At 41.9% G+C, this 23,027-nt stretch overlaps 2 protein-coding genes across 3 annotated transcripts in view; one reads left to right on the top strand and one right to left on the bottom strand.

Annotated features, from left to right (window-relative positions):
* ROCK2 (Rho associated coiled-coil containing protein kinase 2) overlaps positions 1 to 8,796 on the top strand; it is a 97,575-nt gene extending 88,779 nt beyond the window's left edge. The window contains exons 32-33 of one of the 2 annotated variants that reach the window (XR_006170295.1): positions 2,481 to 7,077; positions 8,274 to 8,796. Coding sequence is in view for 1 of the 2 variants with exons in the window: in XM_042826919.1 (XP_042682853.1) it covers positions 1,478 to 1,574 (97 nt within the window). In the remaining variant the exon portion in view is untranslated. The other variant, XM_042826919.1, reaches the window with a different exon arrangement.
* Positions 8,797 to 8,996: 200 nt separating this feature from the next.
* SLC66A3 (solute carrier family 66 member 3) lies at positions 8,997 to 18,586 on the bottom strand. The gene is made up of 7 exons (XM_042826932.1): positions 18,444 to 18,586; positions 16,578 to 16,660; positions 16,033 to 16,102; positions 15,399 to 15,456; positions 14,067 to 14,187; positions 12,926 to 12,967; positions 8,997 to 10,954 (listed from the first exon to the last, which is right to left on the bottom strand). Exons 1-7 carry the CDS (start codon positions 18,584 to 18,586, stop codon positions 10,866 to 10,868), a joined length of 606 nt encoding a protein of 201 aa, XP_042682866.1. The 3' UTR covers positions 8,997 to 10,865.
* Between the last annotated feature and the right edge of the window lie 4,441 nt (positions 18,587 to 23,027).

Below are 23,027 nucleotides of genomic sequence, written 5' to 3' on the forward strand. Positions count from 1 at the left end.
GTAAGCTGGGCTCGCTCAGCCTGGATGAGGGCTGGCTCTGGGAAGCCTACTAGGCCTGTGGAGAGATTCCAGCTGAAGACAAACAAAAGCTTTTTCCCAGAGAGGACAGTCAGGGAGAGAGAGAGGGCTATTGGGGCTGGGTGGGCTCCAGCCTTATGATAGAATGGCTTGGGTTGGAAGGGACCACACTGCCTGCCCACCCAACCCCTGCCATGGGTTGGCCCCCCACCAGCTCAGGCTGCCCAGGACCCACCCGACTTGGCCTTGAGTGCCTGTGGGCACCCACAGCTCCCTGGGCAGCTGTGCCAGGGCCCCACCGCCCTCTGAGCAAAGAATTTTCTCCTGACATCTAACCTAAATCTCCCGTTCCCCCTAGTCCTACCACAGTCACACCATGTAAAAAGTCATTCTCCCTCCTGTTTATGACTTCCCTTGAAGTACTGGAAGTGAGGTGCTGGAGTTTTTCAAGACCTAACTGCAAAAAAACCCAGAGGTCCTGGGCTGATGTTTGGAAGTTTAATTTAAGTGTAATAACTTTAAAAGCTGAAAAGCCATTGAAAACTGAAATCTGCTTTGTTTAAAGGATGCAATTAACTGAACTAAACACTGTAGCATGTTATATTTAAAACATCCTAAAGCTTTTCTTTAGTGTATGGTTTCTATCTCTGCCTCATATAGGTGGCATGTAATCCTGAATTCAATCCTGAGTTCACTGGAAAAATGACCAGATTGAGTTTCATTTCCTGTACATTAAGGAGTTAGTACTTCAGATGTTCATCTGAAATCCTTCTATAGTAGCAGAAAGATGAATGCCTCTAGACAATGATTCATCCCATCCCAGCATAAGTGCCTAAAATAAGTGAAATGACTCATTTGCTGAAATAATATGCTCTCCATTCTGTAGGAGCATGGGCAGTGATGCATAGAGAACAAGTTGATACATCCTCTTTTTTGGCATAGCCTAAGTTAAAAATAATGAGGCTACAGTACATCTGTCTAGGGTGATCTCACTGTATTCAGGATAAATGGCAAAATCCCACTGTATTTGTGAGCTCAGGTGACGCTTTTATTCAGTGTTCTATTCAACAACCAGATTACTCAGTTTTATTAAAAAGACATAGATCTGAAAGGGATGGTAGGTGAGCATGAAGCTGCGTGTTGGTCAACAGAACTGCAGCAAAACAGGAAGCTAATTTTATGAAATGTGTGCGTTGGTCTTTTCTACTGAAATTTTGGGGGAGAACAAGCAATACGGTAAGTGTTCTGTAGAATTTAATTACTTGTGATGAATCTCCTTTGAATACAATATTTGTGGCTCCCCGAACAGCAATTGAATGTTCATTCTCCGTAGCAGGCAGAGGAAGGAGCCCATCTATGTTAAGACAGTTATTTTAAAAGCTATAGTGATAATAAATGGAATTTTGAAGCTTCTTGTAGGAGTGTGACACACATTAAACATCAAACCCTCCTGTTGCAGATTACTTGATCTGGCATTTAAAGACTGGGATTGGTCATTTGATGATGTTGATGATATTGATGATGATGATGATGATGACGATGTTTTTGATTTCTGAAGAAGTATAAGGGGTAAATCTAAATAGTGAGGAATGGATTTGTTTGCCTTTGAATACAGCATGCTATGTTGGATTTTGATTCTCAAAGCAGAGAAAAGTACAAGATCTCATTTTGAGATTTTACACAGTAAAAATGAGATTCTGTTTTGTGGTGTCAAATTCTTTTAGAGGAGCCATTAAAATGGTGTTTTTGCCTTTTCGGTGTTCTTATTTTTCTAATTTTAGATCTTTGTTCAAAATTCATGTCTGCCTGCCCCAAAAGAAAGCATCTCTTGTTGTCAGAGTAGTAGTTCATCTGTAGTGCTAATGCTGCTAACCTCTGCAAACAATTACTGAAGGCTAAAAAGGGAGGTTGTAACAGTTGGAATTTACCTAAAATACAATTGCTATTTACAAATAATTTTTTTCTTAAGCTTTTAACCTGAATTGATGTGTCCATGGCTAGCAGACATGAAATCACAGTTCTGCATTTTGCTTTTTCTACCTGTGTTATGAAGTGAATTTGACTTGGCTTTCCTTTGCAGTGCTGTGCTTTTTGGGTACCTAACAATGTGTTATAAAACTATGTAAACAAACAGGCTTTGCAGCTTCTGTGGTGCGGTTTCTTTGACTGCTTTAGAACAGATGCAGCTGTGTTCTTGATCTAATTTGCCCTATGGCTTACCTTAAAAACACAGTGTGAATGTACTTGGACTTTACCCTCGTATGTTACAAGGGGGATTAATTGTTTTGGGCTCATAATGCGTAAGGTTGTACTAAAGTACTATGATGCTGTTGAATGCAGAGGAATGACTTTTTCCCAAGCTTACTGATAAGGTCATCTCAAAGAAGGATTCTGAGGAAGTATGTTCTTGTCACACATTCATTCACTGCCTGTACTGACCAAACTTTCTGCTTCTTTTCCAGCTAACTGCTTTCCATGAACGCAGGCGCAACTCAAGGTGATAATTTTCTTCCTGTTACAGCAAGACTGAAACATATCCCAAAATATATTAAAAATATATATTTTCCTGAGAGATTGTGCTATATATATCAGAGGTTTACATTTTTGCTGCAATATAAATTACTAATCTCTGAGGGTTTTCCTGTATTCCCCCGAGTGACTGATCAAACGAGGAATGGCTGGTAAATAGCAAAAGGATATGTTAGGTCACCTTTCAAATTCTGTTCCACAAAAGCTTTCTCGGCAAGACACATACACTACATTTCATAAAAGGATTGAGAGGAATGAGTATTTAAACTGAAGAAAGTGACTTCTCAGCTTTCATGAAGATGCCACCAGCATGCCTGCGAGAACAGGAGGACGATCCATCGTAGTGATATAGACTGCATCTGTAAGAAGTGACCATTATACTGTGTATATATATTGTACTGTAATACTGCAAGAGGGTTTTAAAAATCTTTCCACTTTATTTTTTTATGCTTATTAATCAGATACCGTTACTTATTGCAGTTGCAACTATGCACTTGTATAAAGCCATAATGTTGAAGTTTATATCATTCATACATGTCTATCAAAAGCTGCATGTCAGTGTTCAGCAGCTAGTTCAAAGTATATGCTAGTTTCAGCTGCGTCATCATGGGCAGTCCTGTTTTACCTGTCTAATTGCCTTAATTTAATTTTTTTTTCGAGTTTTTTTTGGCCCATTCTCTGTATTTAAGGAAAAAAAGGTTTACCAGCTCTTAGGATGCAATTTTGCTTTGTGGCAGAAAAAATAGTGCACTATTTTTACACCTAGTAGGTATATCAATGTCAACTTACTTTGAATGTATATCGACTGGTTTTGAGGGTGGAGAAGTGTTGGTTACAAAAACAATGTCTGATAAGAATGGACTTACTAGACCACGTGTTTATACATGTAACTGCTCATCCAGCCCTTCTTACAAACCTCAATATAGTTATTGACTTATATTAACCCTCATTAAGTGCTATGAAAACTTCATTTTGCCTTGTTTTTGCATACTCTCCTAGATGTGTGTTTATTTCTGGAAGAAAAAAAAAAAAGAGAATCTGTGATTATTTTTTACATTTCACAACACAACACCCAAGAAGTGTCACAGACTTTAAAGAAAACTAATACATACTGTAGATGTATTTTAAAGTTTTAAATCTGGTTCTCTAGCACATAGCTGTAGGCATAGATAAATATTCCAGTAGTGTGTTTTGAGAACTGATAGCTGGGAATAAAGGGCCTCAGAGGCACTTAATTGGATTTTTTTTTTTTTTTTTTTACTTGGGAGTTGTACAAAAAATAGAGTTTATGTGGACTCATTCATGATGCGTTCATCATTATCCCAGAAAATGCATGTTTTATACAACTGCAGTATGCTATGTTCAACATATTGACAGTAAAAAATGTAGTCTCCTATTTGGTCTCTTTATATATATAAATATATATATATATTTAAAATATATATATATATATAAACTATTGTGTGGGAGTGCAGTAATTTAAAATATGATCTAACACTTCAATGAAGGAGGACATTTCACTTTAAAATTTTGTTTGTTTGTTTTTGTTTTTTTAAAGAGTGTTGAAATGTTTGGAAGGATAGGACCATGATTTATTTAACACTATCATGAATGGTGGACTTGGAAACACTGAAATACTGAAAATGAATAAATATATTTGCATTTTGTAACTGCAGTTCAGCTTAACAGAGCCAGAATGTATTCAGTCTTCTATTTATGCACTCGCAAAGTAAAACATTGTTTGTGAGTTCTTAAATCCAGACCTAAATCTTTCGTATCATTTCTCTTTAGGTATTTTAACCCAACGCACAGCTACGGTGTTTGTTCCCTGCTTGTTTGGATTTACAGAAGTACGGTATATTTTTAGGTCAAGCAGATTTGCGTAGAGTACAACATTAAAAATGTATACAGTAAAACTGTTTCCATTCACTGAATGCATAAATATTTTATATATATAAAAAAATGTTACATTGTGGGAAGTTCTATCCTTTTCTGAATTGGAGAATATTATATATATATTTTTAAATAAACTATTTGAGTAAGGTAAAATAGTTCCTGAACTTGACAAGCTGGTAATTAATTGAAGTATTGAAACATACAGGCAACTACTGCAGCAGATATGGGGAAGGCAAAGCCAAGCAGAGGCTGTGTGGAGAAGAAGGGCATGCTCTGTGGAGTTGGTTTGCAGCCCATCATGTACCAGGTTGGATCTGTTGCACTTCCTCTGCATGTCTTGCCCTCATCTATTGTGAATCCCTACAGCCCTGTCATGTCTGGTATTTTAGGAACTGTATGTCATACAGTATTTACTAGCTGCAGTTTATACAGTCTGTACTTACAGAAATAGTTACTAGCTACACATACAGCAGGCTGTATTGAGAAGGTATTGTAGAATGATAGGGGCTGAAAAGGAGCACAGTTTGCTGGTTGGACCTCTCCCATAAAGCAATTCCTCCTTAGAAGGGGGACCTCGAGACCTGGTCTCTTTGGGTTTCCAGTGCCTCTAGGGATGAAAGTACTGTAGCATTCCTCAGCTCTCCTACATGCAGTTGTGTCCCAAAAGAAACAAACATGTGGGTAATGTTGAGCTGTAACGTGGAGGTCATTTGGCCAATAGTATGATGTGAACAGCCTTTGTTTTGTACCCAGGACAGAAAAGCCAGAGCAGTTCTTCTGTCCCTCTTGCGTGTCAGAGCTTTCATGTGCTGATCTGTGGATTGAAAGGACCCCATTAATATTAGTTCCTGGGGGTTGCAGTGTCTCCCTATTGTCTGGTATTTAAAACTGAGAGAAGAATATCAGGGACTGGATGTTTCATATGCTTTATTTTTGTAACAGGGCTGTTGCAGCAAACAGAACGTTTTTATGGCCTGGCTGATTTTATCTAAAAAAATTATCTTATTGCAAGTCCTGTTGTTTCACAAGAGTATACAGACACAGCCAAGTATACAGCCAAGCTGCAGATTAACCTTCTGCAAAAATCAGGGCTCAAACTGGGAGCCAGAAGCTCAAGACATGTACAGACAAGTTGCTGTTGGTTTCCATCCAGGAGTTCATCAGCACAGAAGCTGGACGAGAAGCCCCCATCTGAGCAGCATGTCAGCTGACACAACGGCCTTCCTGAAAGTAGATTTCCATGACTGTGCTGGTTGTGTGCTGCACTTCCATAGTTCCAGTGGCTCCTGCCAAAGCTCAGCCCCTTACAGCGATGCTGGATGGAGCACCAAGCATGCGTGCAAAAGAACTCAGAACTTCCTGCACTTCTTAGCGTGGCTGATGCTGAATCTAAAACATGATACAGACCGCACTTCTTCCAAGGATTTGGAAGCGCAGAAGCTGAAGTACTTTGACAGTCAGCAAATGTAAAGAGTCACTGATGTTTCACTGCAAGTGTCTGGATCTTTTAGCACCTCTTGAAGATGCTGGATGCTTGGCAGGCACTCAGCAGCTCTCTTGGGTCACTGTGGCCAGCAAGCTTTCTGCTGGACACAGCGTGCTTTCTGTGTTCAGTTTCTCAGGAAGTTCTGGATGTTCATTAGGAGCGTGAGCATTTGTAATATAATCTTGCAGTGACACTGTAAGCTGCTTCAGGGATCATCAGTGTCCCGTGGACCATGGGGGTTTGCATACTGCTTTGAAATATCTCTCACAAGAGTGGGAAGGAGTTTTCATTTGAATCTGTTTAAAAGATGTTGACAGAGCAGTTCTGAAACTAATTCATGCTCTTAGTTACAGTTGCCTGTGAAGCAGGTGATATACTCAGACATGCTCACATGAGCCTACTGAGATGTATGTGGCAGAACACTGTCTGAACACTGCTGGTGTAGTTTGTTCCAGAACTGTTGCAATGAATGAGAGAGCTCCCTGTAGCTCCAAGATGCCTGTGAGGACTAAGCCTTACTACAAAGTTTGGGATTTAGAATCTTTACCCCTTTGTAGGCAGGAAGTAGTGTTCAATCAGGGTAAGAAAGGCATGTTACTTCCTGATACTTGCTATTGCAACCACGCTGCAAGATTTGATCAGTAGTGCTCTTGCTCCACTGATCTTACAGAAACCATGAGATTAAAGTGATCTTTCAAAATGAAAGACACGTTGAATGCACTGCTGCATGAGGGAGCAAAATTATGAAGTCTTGAGTGTATGCAATCCTGCATACCTAAAGAACACTGGAAGGATGTATCTTCACCCTGAAAAGAAAGGGCAGAGAGCAGCAATTCTGTGTCCCTGTGGCCTTTTTTAGGTTGCTGGGAGGAACGACAGAATTGCCTTCTCACACCTTGGTAGAATCTGTAGTCACTCAAAAGTGAAAGAGGGTAACAAAAAATGTTTTGCATAAGCTCAGTTTATGCTTCAATACAGTCTTGACACAGGGCACTGAGGCATAGAACGCATGCTCTTCTATTTACACCTCCAGTATGGTGTGAGACAGGTCAGCACTTTGGTACTGCTGACTGAAGCCTCCAAAAGCAGAAATAGTCAACGTCCCAAAGAGAGCACGTGCACTGAAGATTTCCAGTTACAACAAGGTGGTAAGTAAAATTGTTTTTTTAGCATGGAGCCATGTTATTATTCAATTTTAATCATTATTAGCTGGCTTTTCTTGCCACACTGAGATAGTGCAGGTTCTGCCCTTTCATTTCCAGAATGCTTGACGGATAAAACGAGATTTCAGCCCTGTTCAAGTGCTCTTCCTGTGAATAAATAATACCACATAATATAAGGAAGCACTTGTTTAGTCTACGCACAGTCTAAGCTAGCTCTGCTGAGCTGGATAAATTCCAGCCTCAACAACAGAAAAACAGGACATGAATTAAATCATGACAAATATTTAAATTGTATTTAGGATATCCCCTTAAATTTCATCGGGAGTATTACATAGGATCATTATGTCTGTATTTTACCTCCAAACCAAAGCTTGGAACATCTCCAAGAAGGATTATTGCCCCCAACCACTACCAAGGAAGGAAGGATGGACTGGTTGATGTCCTGGAGGTGTCTCTCTGTCTGCTATCAGGCAGCAAAGGCTGAGCTATATCAAGGCCTCAAGCAATAGCATCCAGCACGTGGTGAACTGGCAGGTCCTCATGGTACTGTTTGTCGTGGCTCTTGGGAGCCTATCTGACCTCACCAGCCCTTACCTCTGAGAAATAAAGCTCAAAAGAGTTGCAGCCTGTTCTCTGCAGTCACATCCTTGTTCTGCCTTTGGGCAGCGGGTCTCAAGAGAAATGCCTTCTCTGACATACTGCTAAAGAGAGCTTTGTTGCTGAACGCCTGCTGTAGCTTAACCACTTTACATAGTTAACACAGAACCATAAAGTCACAGCTGGAGAGACTTGGGGCTGCATTCAAATTTCACTGGCCTGTACTAGATTGAAATTTAGTATTGTTTGGGCAAGACAACTCATACTTCTTGTAAGCCCTGGTAGGTCCCACGCTTTCCAACCCAGGGAAAGCAATTTTACCCTGTGAACGTGTTGTCACCTGATGCAAGCAGAGGCTGTGTGGGTGATTCAGCACTTCAACACGATCTGCATGTGGAGAATTACCTTCACCTCTGTGGACAGAAGTTGCTTACTGCCTTTCAAACAATAAACAGACCTGAGCTGCTTTCCCTGTTTGCTCTGGGCCACCTGCTGCACCGTGCAGTGAACAACTTGCTTGCACCCACCCCAATAACCACTGAGTGACAGGTTTAACAAGATTTATCCTTCTCTTTTGTCTAAAGCTACTGCCTTTAATCCAGCTACTTGAGAAGATTATGGTTTACAGATAGAAGGCCGCAGGATCTATGCTTGTATGGGGCTTGCCCAAGACTTGAACACAATTCTCTACTTTACAAAAAGAAATGAAATTATTCTTTGGGAGCAAAAAAAAGAGAGAGAAAAGTACATACAACTACCACCACCACCTTCTGACTTGTTCATATCCCACACGGCTTGAGAATTCATGCTCCAGCTTTCCAAGTCCATAGAATTACTCTACTTAAGCTCATCATTTACCCAACTGTTTCTTTCCTTTGTTTCCCACAAGTTTCCAAGATTTATCCTCCATACATCAACTATCTTTTGAAGAACTTACCTTAAATGCATTTCCAAGATGTTATGATGGAAAAACAAGTGAAGTGCTGATGATCAAACCAGAAGTGGTCTCAATTTTCCTACAGAGTCACTGAGGAGGTTGAAAGACACCAATAACAGAGTTCTGAGTCCAAAAAGAGCACTGTCTATTAAAACAGATTAAAAAACAGATAAGAGGTGTGTGTTTTGTTCCTGTAAGGTGCTGGACCTCTGTGCATTGTACAGGTTGACTGATGTACAGCCTGATGCTTTGAGTGTTAAAGTGAAGGCTGCCCATTTATGGCCTGTAATGAACCTTTTTTTCTCTTTTCGTAAAAGGACACAGAATAAAAACATTGAACACAATGAAAACTCCCAAGAATGACATTAAGCAATCATGAAGAATAGCATTTATTCATAAGACCTGGAAAAAGTATTACATGCCACTTGCCAGCAAATTAGACAGTTCAGATAGCTTCAGTAAAATCAGTAGAATATTTACAATTACTCTCTCAACCAACAGAGAAACTTCTGAGCATTCTTTACTGAAGCAGTAAAAAAGCCTCATGTTTTAATTTTCTCTCAATAATGTGAGATACCCAAAAGCATAATGTCCACAGACATACCCCTTTCCACCCCTTCCCTCCCCAGAATCAGAGCTGACAAAGCAGCTTTGTTTCAGACAGTGAAGGTCTCTGCTTGCTGTACGACTGCTGGCAGAAAGATCTGCTTTTGCAGATCCCACTGCTCTGTAACATCCCAGTGATTCAGCACGTTGCAAGGAAAACCTGACTCAAATGTACTCACTGAGTCTTCCCATAGTTTGCAAGCCTGCCAGGATCACGAGCGCCTTGTTTTCAGCATGCTGATCAGCAGCAATAGTGTAAGACTCTATTGAAAAGGCCTATCTTCTCATCTTGGAGAATGTGTTGAGAAATCAGTGGTCGTTCTATTTCTCTTTGGTACCTGCTCTAACTTAGGGTTGGAAAAGTACCTCTTCCAAAAGTAAAATCCCCTGCTACAAGTTTTTAAGAACATCTTTCTCCCTTTTTAAACATACCTACTAAAACCGGTTGGAATCTTCACAGTAAAAATTCAACTTCAGTCTATAAATTCTTCAGGACAGGTTAAAAGTAAGAAAGCATACTGTAGCATCATCAAAGCCTGATAACCACTGCAGACGGGTTTGCTTCAGTGCATCACAGTGCATAGATGGGCTACAGTCAGAGCAGACTGCATACGGAGACTGGGCATCACTGCAGGAGCCTCTCTTGGAACAGAATTAACTCTCAGAGTCTCACTAATCTCCGTACCTTCCAGTTACTGCTGTTCCCAAAACAATTCAGTGATGGAGAGCGCATGCTGAGAAAGAAGAACACGGTTGTTTTTGTTCTTATCGAAATAAAAACTGCCTGTATGGAAGTGACTACAGATACCCTGTATCAGGGGTGTGAATGTACTGCTCAAGTGCTGCAATCTCAGCTGGATCCCTGACTTTGTTAAACTCATTTAGAAATATATTCTGAATTGGGCCTTTACCCAGATTTTCTCTATACTAAAATACAGGTACTTACCATCTGACTATTTGAGTTGCTTGCAAGAAAAAGAAGCACCTGGCACTGGCAGCAGATGTAGACAGAAGAGCAGATATGCTGCCACAAAGTTCTCTTGTATAATTTGTAGAGTTGAAGAAAATAATTGCTAATATGTAACCAGAAAGTACTGAAGTGACATGAGAACATATACATGTCTAAATACAAATACCTTGTTCATTTACTAAAAAAGATCCAGAGAAAAAGTGGGATCAGGGAAACTCGTCACAAATAACTAATAAAAGTGTGCTGCCTAAATTAAGTATCTTAACAGAATTATTTCTATGAGAAAATAAGCGGAACTGCACTAAATCTTTCTAGAGACAAATACGAGGCTTAAGAGAGAGTGCTTCACAGAATCAGAATCATCTGAGTTGGAAAGAAGCCTTGAAAGCCATCTGGTTCCACTCCCTGCAATGCACAGGGACACCCACAGCTCCACCAGGTGCTCAGAGCCACCCACCTTGGGTGTCTCCAGGGATGGGGCATCCACCACCTTTCTGAGCAACCTGTGCCAGTGCCTCACCACCCTGATGGTAAAACACCTTTTCCCCTACATCCAGATTTAATCTCCCCTTTCAACTTCTCCTCAGCTTTTTTCTGTTGTTTAACCATACCAGTTTCCTTTTCCCTTTTTTTCTTTTCATACTGCATGCTGATGAGCATCTTCTAATCAGTCTTTTTAGTTCTCCTGTAGCGCAGGATTGTGGCCGTGACCCAGAGATTGAGAACGAGCATGGTTATGAAACGGATGAGAACTAGAAAGGAAAAACAAACAACTCTCATTAAGCGTCATTCCAAAAAATCATCTGCAGTCATTTTCAGCAGATGTGTTTTTTGTCAACCTCTCCTGGTGTACAAATTGCTGCTTTCCTTTCAATGAGTTCCATGAGCACTTTTAGGAACCCAAATTCTCAAAGTAAATGCAGCGGAGAAGGGCACTGAAAGCACTCAGCGCTTGTGAGGGCTGTCTGAAAATAGCACACCTTTCTCCTGTGACAAGGCCAGCAGAGCCGCCCCATCCACACAAGTATTTGCACCTCACACAAACTCAGAGCCACAGATTCTGTGTCCTTTACAGTTGTGTGCATTGCTCATAATAAACAGATTATTCTCTGCTGCCATCTGTTCATTATATGATGGCTTGGGTTGGAAGGGACCTCAAGGATCATGAAGCTCCAACGCCCCTGCCACAGGCAGGGCCACCAACCTCCCCATTTAATACCAGACCAGGCTGCCCAGGGCCCCATCCAACCTGGCCTTGAACACTCCAGGCACGGGGCATCCACAACCTCTCTGGGCAGCCTGTTCCAGCACCTCACCACTCTCTGTAAAGAACTTCCACCTGACATCCAACCTAAACCTTTCCTCCCTCAACTTAAAACCATTTCCCCTTGTCCTGCAGTCATCAACCCTTTCAAAGAGTTGATTCCCCTCCTGTTTGTAGGCTCCCTTTAGGTATTGAAAGGCTGCAATGAGGTCACCCCGCAGCCTTCTTTTCTCCAGGCTGAACAAGCCCAGCTCCCTCAGCCTGTCTTCGTAGTGGAAGTGCTCCAGCCCCCTGATCATCTTTGTGGCTCTCCTCTGGACCATCTCCAGCAGCTCCCTGTCTTTCATGTACCAGGCGGTGGCTCAGACCTGGGCACAGTACCAGTACAGACAGGGCCTCACAAGGGCAGAATAGAGAGGGACGATCACCTCCCTGACCCTCTGTAAGGCTGAGACTTTGGGGATACAGGAAATACAGCTGTCATATTTAATGATGGGGAATCTGACAACTTAGGAAAAGGCTCTGTTCTTCAGAACCATGATTAGATTGCCCCATTTTTTTAAATGAAAATGATCACAGTGTCTCCACGTGTGGCACAATCACAGGCAAATGTAGCTTTGGTTCAGAAGTGTTCCTTAAAAGTTCCCTGAGCACGGATCAGGATCCCTGAGTATGGATCAGGATAAACATCCCAACCTATTTAAGAGCTAGACATGAACTCAAATCACTTTCTGTTATGGCTGCACAGTGTGTTTGCTGCCATCTCTTTCACATTCCCAAGCTCACTGTGCTGCATTTTAAAACACAGCCTTAACCAGAGGCAGTTTACATTTGAAGGATTCAGTTTTATGGCTATTTCATAAAATAGCCATTTCACCGTGCTTTTCTCCCTTCCCTCCTCCCCTCATTACACCTCTCTGGCTTCTAAGCAGCTGTGGGTGAGCTGGGCTTGATAGCTGACCTAGGTTATACTTCTACACCTGCACTTGGCCATTCTTTTGGTGATCCTGCATGGCCCCACCAACTCCTACCCAGGCAGTAAGCAAGTGGGGTGAGAAGGAATAAGGAACTGAAGAGGGCATTTCCTTTTCCAGTGGAAGAGCCACTTTAACTGCTTGTAAAACTAGGCTGTCAAGGGCTGCTTAAAAAATCCACTAAGCTCTTGTTTCTGCTGGAGCATTAGCTCTGAACTGGAACAAAGATTCACCACATAAAGTACCACGTGATTTTGTTGTTGCCACCAGCTCTTGATTTTGAACCAGATATTGATAATACGTGCTGTACCTTTTTGATCTTTCAGTTTTGTCAGCATCAATCTTTTTCAAGGACAGTAAGAAGCTGTTAAACAAATTTTCTTCATAATTAAATTTGATGCAAATTCTATTTTAAGCTTTTAGGATACAGTTAAAATCTACCAAAGCAGCTGTTCCCTGGAAAGGTAAGCCACTCCCATACTCACCTATCAGATCATTTGTAGTCATTACAGTCGTAAATATTCTTGCTGTAAATTGAAGGGATTGTTATTAGTGGATGAGACAGAACACGCTTACAACTTCCAAACACTGCTGAAGTCTGTGTTTTGCAACAGAGCATATCCTGGCATGAGAACACACATGGTATAAACACTTCCACTTTCAGTGCATCCACTCCTCACTGTTTTACCCTCAGCAATCAAGCTCTCACAGCTGAACGGCGCTGTACCAGAGGCCTTGCTTTAATTGGAAAGTCACTGATTGTGGTACAAAAATTCTGATTATCTCTACTTCCATGAACTGCAGGTTCAAAGGTCAGTGCTTCTTCCTCCTGCTGCAGTTGATAGTGGGTTACACCCACAATCTTGTTGGTATGACTAAGCCATTGTAAGTGTTCACATGCATGCTTTCAGGTCTCTGCAAACACGAGCAATTAAGCTTCCCTCCCCATTACAAATCTAAACATTAAATACTTCGCATTTGCAGGAGGCTAAAACCATTTATAAAGACTACTGCCACTGCTCAGCTGACAGACCACAACTTCTACTGACTGACTTAAAACAACATTGGTTTCACAGGTAATCAGATCCAGGAGCAGTATGTTTTATAGCTTGGATATACAAGTTTTGTGAGGGCACTTCTAACATAGAACTGTTCATGGTGGCTGCTCAGCATTCTTGATACATTTTTTGTTTTTCTTTACTGAATGAAGCATTTACATTTAGACTTGGAGTTAAAGGTGTTCAGCATTAAAGCATGTACTTGTAAATGGCTCTTCAGAATTAGCACTCTTTGTCTACGTAATAGCAAAGCGTAGCACCTTTTCATGCTGGATCACTGCTGATCAATTCCTAAGTGCCAGAACACTGAAATCTTTTCCTCATAAAGGCTCTCCCTTCAATCTCTTTATCTGCATCAGGTTCCATTAATTATTCTTGCACGTTTCCTAAATCAAAGTGGCACGGTGACCGAGCTGGTGTCAGCGACGGCACTTGACTGACGGTGTGCCTCAGCAGGCAGCACTAAGTGAAACTGCAAGGGGCAAGATTTTTATCTATGGTTGGCCAAAGACCTACTGAAGGGATTAGGAGCAGACACGGCTTCATACCATGAGCCCCCATGGCTTACTTGCACAGGTGTACGCAGACATGCTCCAGGTCAAGGCGCTCACTTGTCCAGAATCTTTGCTCTGCCACAGGCACCGCAGCTGAGCGAATTTACTCGCTGCACTGATGAGCGTGCACAGGTTCTGTAAAGCACAGAGAAAGAGAAGGAAGCTCTGCTGCTGCCATGTTGTTAGCCAAGTGTTTAGCATATGGCTGTTAGCACGTACCTTACTGGAAGCACGAGCAGATTCTTCATTTAGGAGAAAAAAGTAATTTGCAACCTAAGAGTTACATCTCCTTAGCAAGGAACCACGAAGCACAACATTAAAGTTGTCAGAAACAAGGCTCTGGTTTCTAAGGTACTGCTCAGGAAGAAGTTCAGGAAGCACAGATGCTATTGCTATTGGCAAATACTTGGCAGAGGACGATATAATAGGAGCTAAAGAAATAACAAAGCTCCTCAACCTGCTCCATAAAACTGTTTATGGATGTTAGCTAAAATGAGACTGATCCAGTCTAAACAGTAAGGTTGATTCATGCCATCTGTTACCATTCTGTCTGGCAAACAAAACCATAAAGAATGAGAAAACTGAGAAGAATGTGTGGAAACTGAGTCCAATAGCTGGGAGAAAAGTAATGAAGGGGAAGGACTATTCAACCTGATGTCCTTCTAAGAGGGACTTTGCAAAAACCCTCCCTGTGGACTCCTGGGCCTTGCTTGGATTTCCCTTGCAAGGAAGCATTGCTAATTGGGCTTAGAAGCTTTATCCCTGTCTGTAGTACTTTTTACATCAGCAATTCCAGTTCACCTGGAATCAACTCTTAACTTTTTCTGCTCCAATATAAAAAAGTCAAGGGCCATCTTTAATCTACAATGAGAACTTTTCTTTGAAAACTCTAGGACTAAATAAAAACTATATATTGTGAAATACATAGCACCACACTACAAAAGCTTTGACTGATGCTCTGTTCTTTCCTTCTCGCATTAAAGATCTACTAACAGGGATGATGCCATGTGGACTGAAGAGACCAGCTCCATTCAACCTTCCTTGCTAGTTTTAATGTGACTCAGTGACAAGGTCACACCAGCAGATCTAACACTCATCCCAACACAGTCAACATAATTCTACCTCAGAACATAATTCTTCTCCTACAGTATTTTAAGTGTTATGTTTTGAAGCCACTCATGGAAGTGAAAGAAATAACTGTACTTGAAAACTGTTTTTTCTGAAAGTGAGACTAAGTGAGGAATTCTTCCAAGAACAAATATAAGTAGAGATTTCAATGATAAAGATTTCCAGAACAAGACAATTTCCTACATGGACATAATATCAAATAATCATGCAGCTCTTACCATGGCCAGGTCTATGATCCACCTCCGCAGCGTTAGCATGTACCAGCCCCCCCAGAACCTTACAGCACGTTAAGTTTCATAGCAATGAATGTTCTAGGATACCAAAGCTCTCTCTAGGGAATTAGATTTAGCATCCAGAAATAAGTTTTACAAGACTATGCAATCTGGATAAAACATAAGAAGCACTAGTTGAAGCACTAAGTGCTCCTGTATTGCAGTCTTTGGTTGAAGAGCACCCGAGTTTCTGAAGATCTGCTCCAATGCACAAGATGAGATTTAAGCCTAAATCTTATGCATTATTTAAAACAAGCACTCCTCGGCACAAGTACAATCAACATGGGTAGGAATTGAAGAAGGTTCACCATTTGCACCCTGCATCTCTAGCTAAGATGTATATTAAGAAGAGGTCGTACTCCTTATCAGCTGTGGGCCATAGCTATATGCATGGCTGCCTTCACACACAGATGTTACTGCACCCCAAGAAATAACATGTGAATGTGGAATGCGTGCTGAGAGGCAGCTGGCTTAATATGAGTTGCAAAACAAATATGAGCACAAAACAAAGGATGACATAACTGTGCAAACAACTACCAAACAAGCAACGTAAACCAAACTGCTGGATTGCAAAGGATACGTGACTGCATAAAGCAAAGCTTGTTTCATGTTTCCACTGAAATGCAGAATAAGCAAAAGGAGAATGACATCTGAAATAAATAAAAGATTGCTTGTCAGCCAAAGGAAGGAAAGGGCCCAAATGCAATTCTAGAAAAAGAGCTCCACTGGGCACCATGTCTACGGCCTCATTTCTTACAGGTTTGTCTCTCAAATTCAATCAATGTCCAAAACGCTGCAAGCTCCAAAAGGATGCTTTTCTCAGAGTCTGGAGCATTTATAAGGTTCCTCTCCAATATGGAGTAACCGTAATAAAGGATAAGCTTACACTGTAACTCCACTGCGTGTCTATTAATCAGATCACTCTGCTCTACCTGATCATCTACTTTCATCAAACATACAAGAATTCAACTACATTTGAGCAATTCATTCCCGTTTCTTCCCAACTCCAGCTAGAACTGGTCAATGGATTCATGTTACTGCAGTGGAGTATTCTACCTCCAGCAGAGCTCTGGCCTGCTGGGAGAGCCCCATCTCATTTCCAAACCCCTGCTCCAAACAGATTACCTTGAGCGATGATGATGGGATATTCCAGGTATGACTGCAGAGGGTAATCATAATAAATCTGGTACCTCAGAAACACAACGAAGCTGGACAGAAAGACATAAAACAACATGACTGCATAAGGGGACACCACAGCTCCTTCACAACTTATTTTTTGTACTGTTTTTAATTGTCTTTTGGTTGTGCCAAAAGGATCTGGATAGGCATAATGCTTTCAAACTGGTCTAACAGACATGCACACCAAGTGCAAGCCTGATTATTCCATAGCCTATTGTTGTTATCCACAAGTAGAGTAAGAGACAGAGAGCTTCTTGACGTACTTTTGTGTCACGGTGTGAAAGGCATAATTGCAGCTAGTGAGAAAAAACTATGGGCTTGAAGACCTTGAAGCTATCTTCTCTTTTCAGTTACCTTGGCACCTTGTGATAACTCTGATTTATTTATGTCCGTAGATCCATCTGTAAATCAAACATGTCTTACAGGAGTAAAAAATGCCTTCGAAGCCATCCAGACTACACCAGTATAAGATTGCCCCATGTAGCTGAATAGTCAGCTGAGAGCCTGCCCTCAAGTGCACCAAGCAATGGCAAATGTTCCTGCTGCTCCACAACAAAATATCTAAAAGGATGCTGTAATCACACATTCCTTGCTTTCTTCAATCATCATGCAAGTCCACAGAGTCCAACAGACATTTCCAAGCTGTAGAGTCTGCAGAAAAAGACTAGTGGAGAAAAAATGGTGGTTTGCAGCACACAAACATGGTTCAAGGAACTTCCTGCCTGGTGGAATCAGAATCCGTAGAGTTGGAAAAGACCTCTGAGGGCCACCTAATCCAACTCCCTTGCGATGAACAGAGGCACCACAGCTAAATCCAGTTGTCCAAGGCCTGATTCAACCTCACCTTGAAAGTCTCCATGGACAGGGCATCAACCACATCTCTGGACAAACTGTTTCAGTGCTTCACCACCCTCACTGCAGAAGACGCTTTTCTTACATGTAACCTAACCTATTCTCTCTGAGGTTGAAGCCATTTCCTTACATACAACCTAAATCTATGCTCTCTGAGCATGAAGCCATTTCCCCTTGCTCTATCACCACAGATCCTGCTGAAGAGTCTGCCCCATTCTTTCCTGTAGTTCCTGTTTAGATGAAAGTAGGTAACAGTCTTTTGCAATATTCAGGATTAAAACAGCTAAATTCTGTTAAGAACTTCCTCTAAGCCATATTTGTTCTAAACTCAGATACACCCCTTTCCACCACCATCATTCTTCACATTGCTCCTCAGTCCACTCTGAGTGCATTCTGGCTCTGCAGAACCATCCCAGAACCTGAGGACAGAAAGCACTCTGTGGCTGGAGCCACTATGGGTTGCAGAATGAAGAGTGCTACTAAATAAACAATCCCAATAAATCTTTCAAAACAGCATCACTGAAACCCCTTCAATATACTTTTGTCCTCAACACGGTTCGAAAAAGCCTGTAATCTTCTGAAGGACTGATTACATTCTGTCTGTATGGGTGAGAGAATCCTGTCTGACTGGCACAGGCACCTGCACAACCAGCACACGCACCACAGAGAACCCAAGTACCACAGGACGGTTGGATTGGAAGGGACCTCACAGCCCACCTGCCCAACCCCTGCCGTGGGCTGGCTGCCTCGCACCAGCTCAGGCTGCCCAGCGCCCACCCAACCCGGCATGGAGCAGCTGCAGGGATGGAGCACCCACAGCTCTCCGGGCAGCTGGGCCAGGAGCTCACCGCCCTATGAGCAAAGCATTTCTCCTCATCGGCCAACCCAAATCTGCCCTCTGTTAGCTTAAAGCACTTCCCCCTCGTGCTGTCACTCCCAGATCCCGGCACACCGCCTTACCCCACCAGCTCCAGCACGAGGCTGCCCAGGCTGAGCCCCCGCGCCGACCCTGCCGCCAGCACGGCCGCCAGCTGCGGCAGCTTGATGACGGCGCACACCGCCCAGGTGCTCCAGTGCGCCACATCCAGCAGGGCCGCCGCCATGATGCCCCGACCCGCAGCGCGGAAGGCGGCGTGGCGGGAGGGGCGGGAGTCTGCCAGGCCCGGCCCCGGCCCGGCCTCTGTGGAGCGCTCGCGGCCGCCCTGTCACGGCGGAATGCGGAAGGGCTTTACATCGCAGTTCAGCTGTAATTCATCGCGTTTGAGTCTCTGTTCATCTCATAGCGAATTGGTATTCTAATCTCCAGGTTAACATAAAAGAAGTCCCGTGACTGGAAGGAGGGTGTGGATGCCCCGTCCCTGGAGGCATTCAAGATAGGGATGTGGCTTTGGGCAGCTTGGTCTGCTGGTTGGTGACCCTGCACACAGCAGGGGGTTGGAACTCGATGGTCGTTGTGGTCCTTTTCAACCCAGGCCGTTCTGTGATTCTATGATTCTATGAAAAAGCCAAGCCTGCTACCTATGACTGTCTAACTCCATGCATCTGTGCAGGCTGGGGCCAACAGTCCAATAGATTCCTGTATTCTTGACATCTGAGGTTGTGTTGTACAAGCGTGCAGATCATGAATATAAAAGAAACGCTGGATGCTGCATGTAGGTCATAAGTTAGATGTGCAGTACATTATATACATTTGTGGCAAACTGAAAACATGGCAGTGTTTATGTAAGGTTTACTTGATGTTAGGAAGAACACGCATTGCAAGATGAATGAGAGCACTGTAAGCCAAAAAAAAAAAAGAAAATACCACCCTGTTAACTCAGTGTGCACTCTGTGAAATGGCTCATTGAGCTAATTGAAGGTCTGAAGGCTGCTCTGGGTAATGGCATGTTATGTAAAATAATACGGTTAGCCAAAAAGAAGTACCAGAAGAGCCTAACATACCAGAACTGCCCCCCTTACACACCCACCTAGAAGCTTAATGCAAAAGCTGTCTTTTCAGTTCCTTTGGCTTTTAAGAGAGAAAATCATGCAGCTATTACAAAGCATTGGGATAGTTACCATTGGTTCTACCCTGCACTGTTTAGTTCGTTTCTCATTTGCAGCAATACCTGTAGCTAAGAGTTGCTGCATATGTGCATTTGTTAATTCACACACAGTATATCCAGTAAAGATGGGTAATCATTACTAACTGGGGAAAGCAGGCAGTTTGAAGTGATCTATCAAAATCATAGAGTGAAACCAAATCTCATAACGTTTACAGCTTCTGTATTTGGAGATTATTTTTTATTGCAATTTATTGATGCCAAATGAGAGGTTCTTGCCGGCATTCCCTGGGAAGCCAATGAAAAGACATTTGCAGCAGTTTTGCTCCACCAACCTGGCATAAAGGTGATAGGCTGAGGTGAGGCTTTAATCCCAGATTCTTGGAAATTCCATTTCTAAGTAATGGTGGTTTTGTGGGTACATGCAACTTCTGAAAGAGGCTTTGAAAAGGTTACAGGATGACATCAGTCTGTGGCATCTGTCCTTCCTGAGACAGAGGAGGGCTGTGGGCAGGGCTGTAATGTACAGAACCAAGTGCCTCTTCAGTGCTTGGCAGCGGTTCTGAGTTTCTTGGAAAAGCATCTGGTTTCAAAGAATTAATCCAACCAAATGTGGAGGTTTCTGAACAGGACAAAGCAAGAGCTCACTTGGAATCAGAGTAGCAAGTATAGCTTTTAAGACAGATACTCTACTTCAGGAAGGTCGTCAAGGTTTTGCTGGTTTCTATCTGAGCAGGGCTTAGAAAAAGCAGTTTGAGGCCCTAACAAATTATTATTCGTTTCAAAACCCAGCAGTCAAAGAAAATAAGCAAATAAACGAAAGACAAACAAACAAATACAAATCCATATAAAACAAAACAAAACAAAACCTACCCCACTTCTTGTGAAGAAGAAAATTACCTGCATTAAGATGAACATATACTCTGGAAATGTTGTTCTACAGGGTGTTCTTGAAGGCAAAAGGCAAAAAAAAAAAAAAAAGGGAAAAATGTGAATGTGCATGTATGTATGCAATATGTCGTTTATGTATTGTATGTATTATATGTATGTATTATACATTGTATTAGAAATCTATCGGTGCCTGGACCTGGACTCTTGTCCATCTGTCTGTACATAATTGCTTTTTTCTTTTTGTGTTGTAGAAATCTTACTGTTCTTGTAATTTGCACCATGTTGCCATTTTTTTTGTAGGAAAACCCACTTAACTGCTGGTGTAGAATAATGCAAAGGTCAGGAAGCATTTTTAAATACAGTTTCAAAAAAAACGTGGTTGGAATCACCAGTCTTCTAGAATAAAAAGCTTTATAGTTAAGATGCCATATGGGAGCTGTGTACAAAGACTACTCTAAGAGTGTAAGAAAGACAGGTTCATATGAACTTACATATGTTTTGTTATAAAATATAATCCATTTCACACATTTTTATTATGAGAAGAGCTTGAAATGAGAACATGCAAGACTTGGAGGCACTGGGAACAATCCTTAAAAGAGAAAGCCATCTATCTAACTACAGAATTAAATTCAAATTCCTACCCACTTGTGCTCTTTAGCTGAAAGAAATACAGAGAATGAATTCTCTAAACACAGATAATCTCTTCTTTGAGATCTGGCAGCAAAAGGAAAAAAAAAAACTCTTGTAAAACCATGAAGCACGAGTGATACATCATAAAAACTCTTCACAAGAAGCTTACAGCACAGTTTAGTATCTGTACAATCTCTTTAATAAATGGAGTTTCCACTGGTCATTTACAGATTTAAGTGCTGCTGTCATCCATTCTTTCTGAGACTTTGCTTATGTAAATAAAGATTTGTTGGTGAAATTAATTCCGGTAAGAGAAGAATGATGGCTAAACTTGGGAAGAAAATTAATTCTGGAGAATACCTGTTTATTGCTTTCTGCTTACAGGTTCTGTGGCAGTTTTGGTTGGCTCTTCAGCTGCTTCCAGCTGTGTTTTCTGAAGGTTGCTGTACGCAGTAGGGAGAGGCAGAGTAACTTCAGAATGATCCAGCTGGTGCCAGAGGAGAGCTAACAGCAGCAGCATAAAGGAATTTTAATTTCAAAGGAACAGGTAGTAATTGAACAAAATACGTGTTCATGTTGGGAAACTTTTGTTCTATGAACAGTTGTTTTCTTGTTGGAGATATTACAGTGTCAACTGCTTAGATTTCAGCAGGAAATGCGAGTGAGTTCTGAGGGTGGGAGGAGCTGCCGCTATGCAGGTTGTTGCCCGCCAGTATTCCAGCAGCATTTCAATTAGCTTTATCACCAAGTCAAGGTGTGAACTTACTTTCACTACAGACTAGGCAGTAAGGATGGATTTTAGAAGAGCTCTGATTAAAAAAGGCACCTCTGGATGCAGTGAAAAGCGTTACCTGTGGCAGCCAGTAGAAGATGTGTACTCATCAAAACGTGAGGTGCTTCATCTGGATTTTTGAGATGTGGTCCATTCCAATCTGACCCAACTGATGTGAATTTTAATTCTTTTTGAATATGTTTTAAAAAGATGTTTTTTGTGATTCCAGCAACTCCAGTGTCGATCAGATAACAGATGAAAAATGCTTCAGTTACACAGTTTATACACTAACAGGCAAGCCATGTTAAATATGTCATTCCTGTTGGCTGTTTGTGTTTAACATTCAAAGGTACAGCATTAATTCTGTAGTTAGATAGATGGCTTTCTCTTTTAAGGATTGTTCCCAGCCTCTCTCAGTGCAGCATTAGCCTTACCACTACCTTCTGTTATAGCAAACACGGTTCTTCCTTCCGCAAGTTTAGACTGTTATTTTGAATATTGTCTGCCATGCACATGAAATACAAACGGCTGCTTTTCTCACTCCCTGAGTTATGTGTGTATCTGAAGACTGCTATCCTGTTCCCGTTCTCTTTTTATTTTTTCAGGTTAAGCTGTTTAAATTAGTTTCCTCATGGCCGAACTTCCGAGTACTCCATTTACAGTCTTTGCTTCTCAAGGCTCCTTAGTGGCCCACGTCTTCAGAGCAGGGCCTTCCATGTTTTGCCCAAAACTGGAAGAAACACTTCAGCTGAAGCAGTGCCAGTGCTGAGAGGAAGGGTGAAGTTGTGCAGTGCTGTGACCATCCTCCGTCCTGTGCAATCCATTGTGCAGGGCCTCTCTGGGAGAAGGATTCTCCGGATTCATACAGAGCAAAGAGTTGAGAACCTGGAACTATTTAATGCCCTTTGAAATTAGAAATGAATTGTGCACTACTGTTGCTGCAACGGTGTCCTTTGCAGCGGATTACTTGGTGGGAAGTGAGTGCCATCTGCAGGTTAGAAAACGTGGAGCTTACTATGTTCCCACTAGATGTATCTGAAATCAAAACAGTTCCTGCTACAGCTTTCTTCTCTTAGAAGAAATCAGAAGGCATTTTAGCTCAGCAAGATTTTTTTTTTTTTTTTTAAAGTGTAGGTTTCCTTTTTCTGTGTCTGCACATAAAATGGCATCAGTCCTTGCGTGGATTGCTTTTGTGATGCCATTTTATTT

Source organism: Centrocercus urophasianus, unplaced genomic scaffold (genome assembly GCF_019232065.1).
Source record: "Centrocercus urophasianus isolate 14NV4802_14NV808 unplaced genomic scaffold, USGS_Curo_1.0 seq_10, whole genome shotgun sequence".
Classification (NCBI taxonomy): domain Eukaryota; kingdom Metazoa; phylum Chordata; class Aves; order Galliformes; family Phasianidae; genus Centrocercus; species Centrocercus urophasianus.

What these genes read in the sequence shown, in the direction of transcription:
- SLC66A3 (XM_042826932.1), bottom strand. Translation starts at nt 18,586, where the DNA reads ATGGCGGCGGCCCTGCTGGATGTGGCGCACTGGAGCACCTGGGCGGTG. An exon ending in TCCCATCATCATCGCTCAAG is followed by an intron (nt 16,103 to 16,577) that starts GTAATCTGTTTG and finishes TATTTATTTCAG; the next exon opens with ATGTCATTCTCCTTTTGCTT. An exon ending in GGATCATAGACCTGGCCATG is followed by an intron (nt 14,188 to 15,398) that starts GTAAGAGCTGCA and finishes TGTGCTTTACAG; the next exon opens with AACCTGTGCACGCTCATCAG.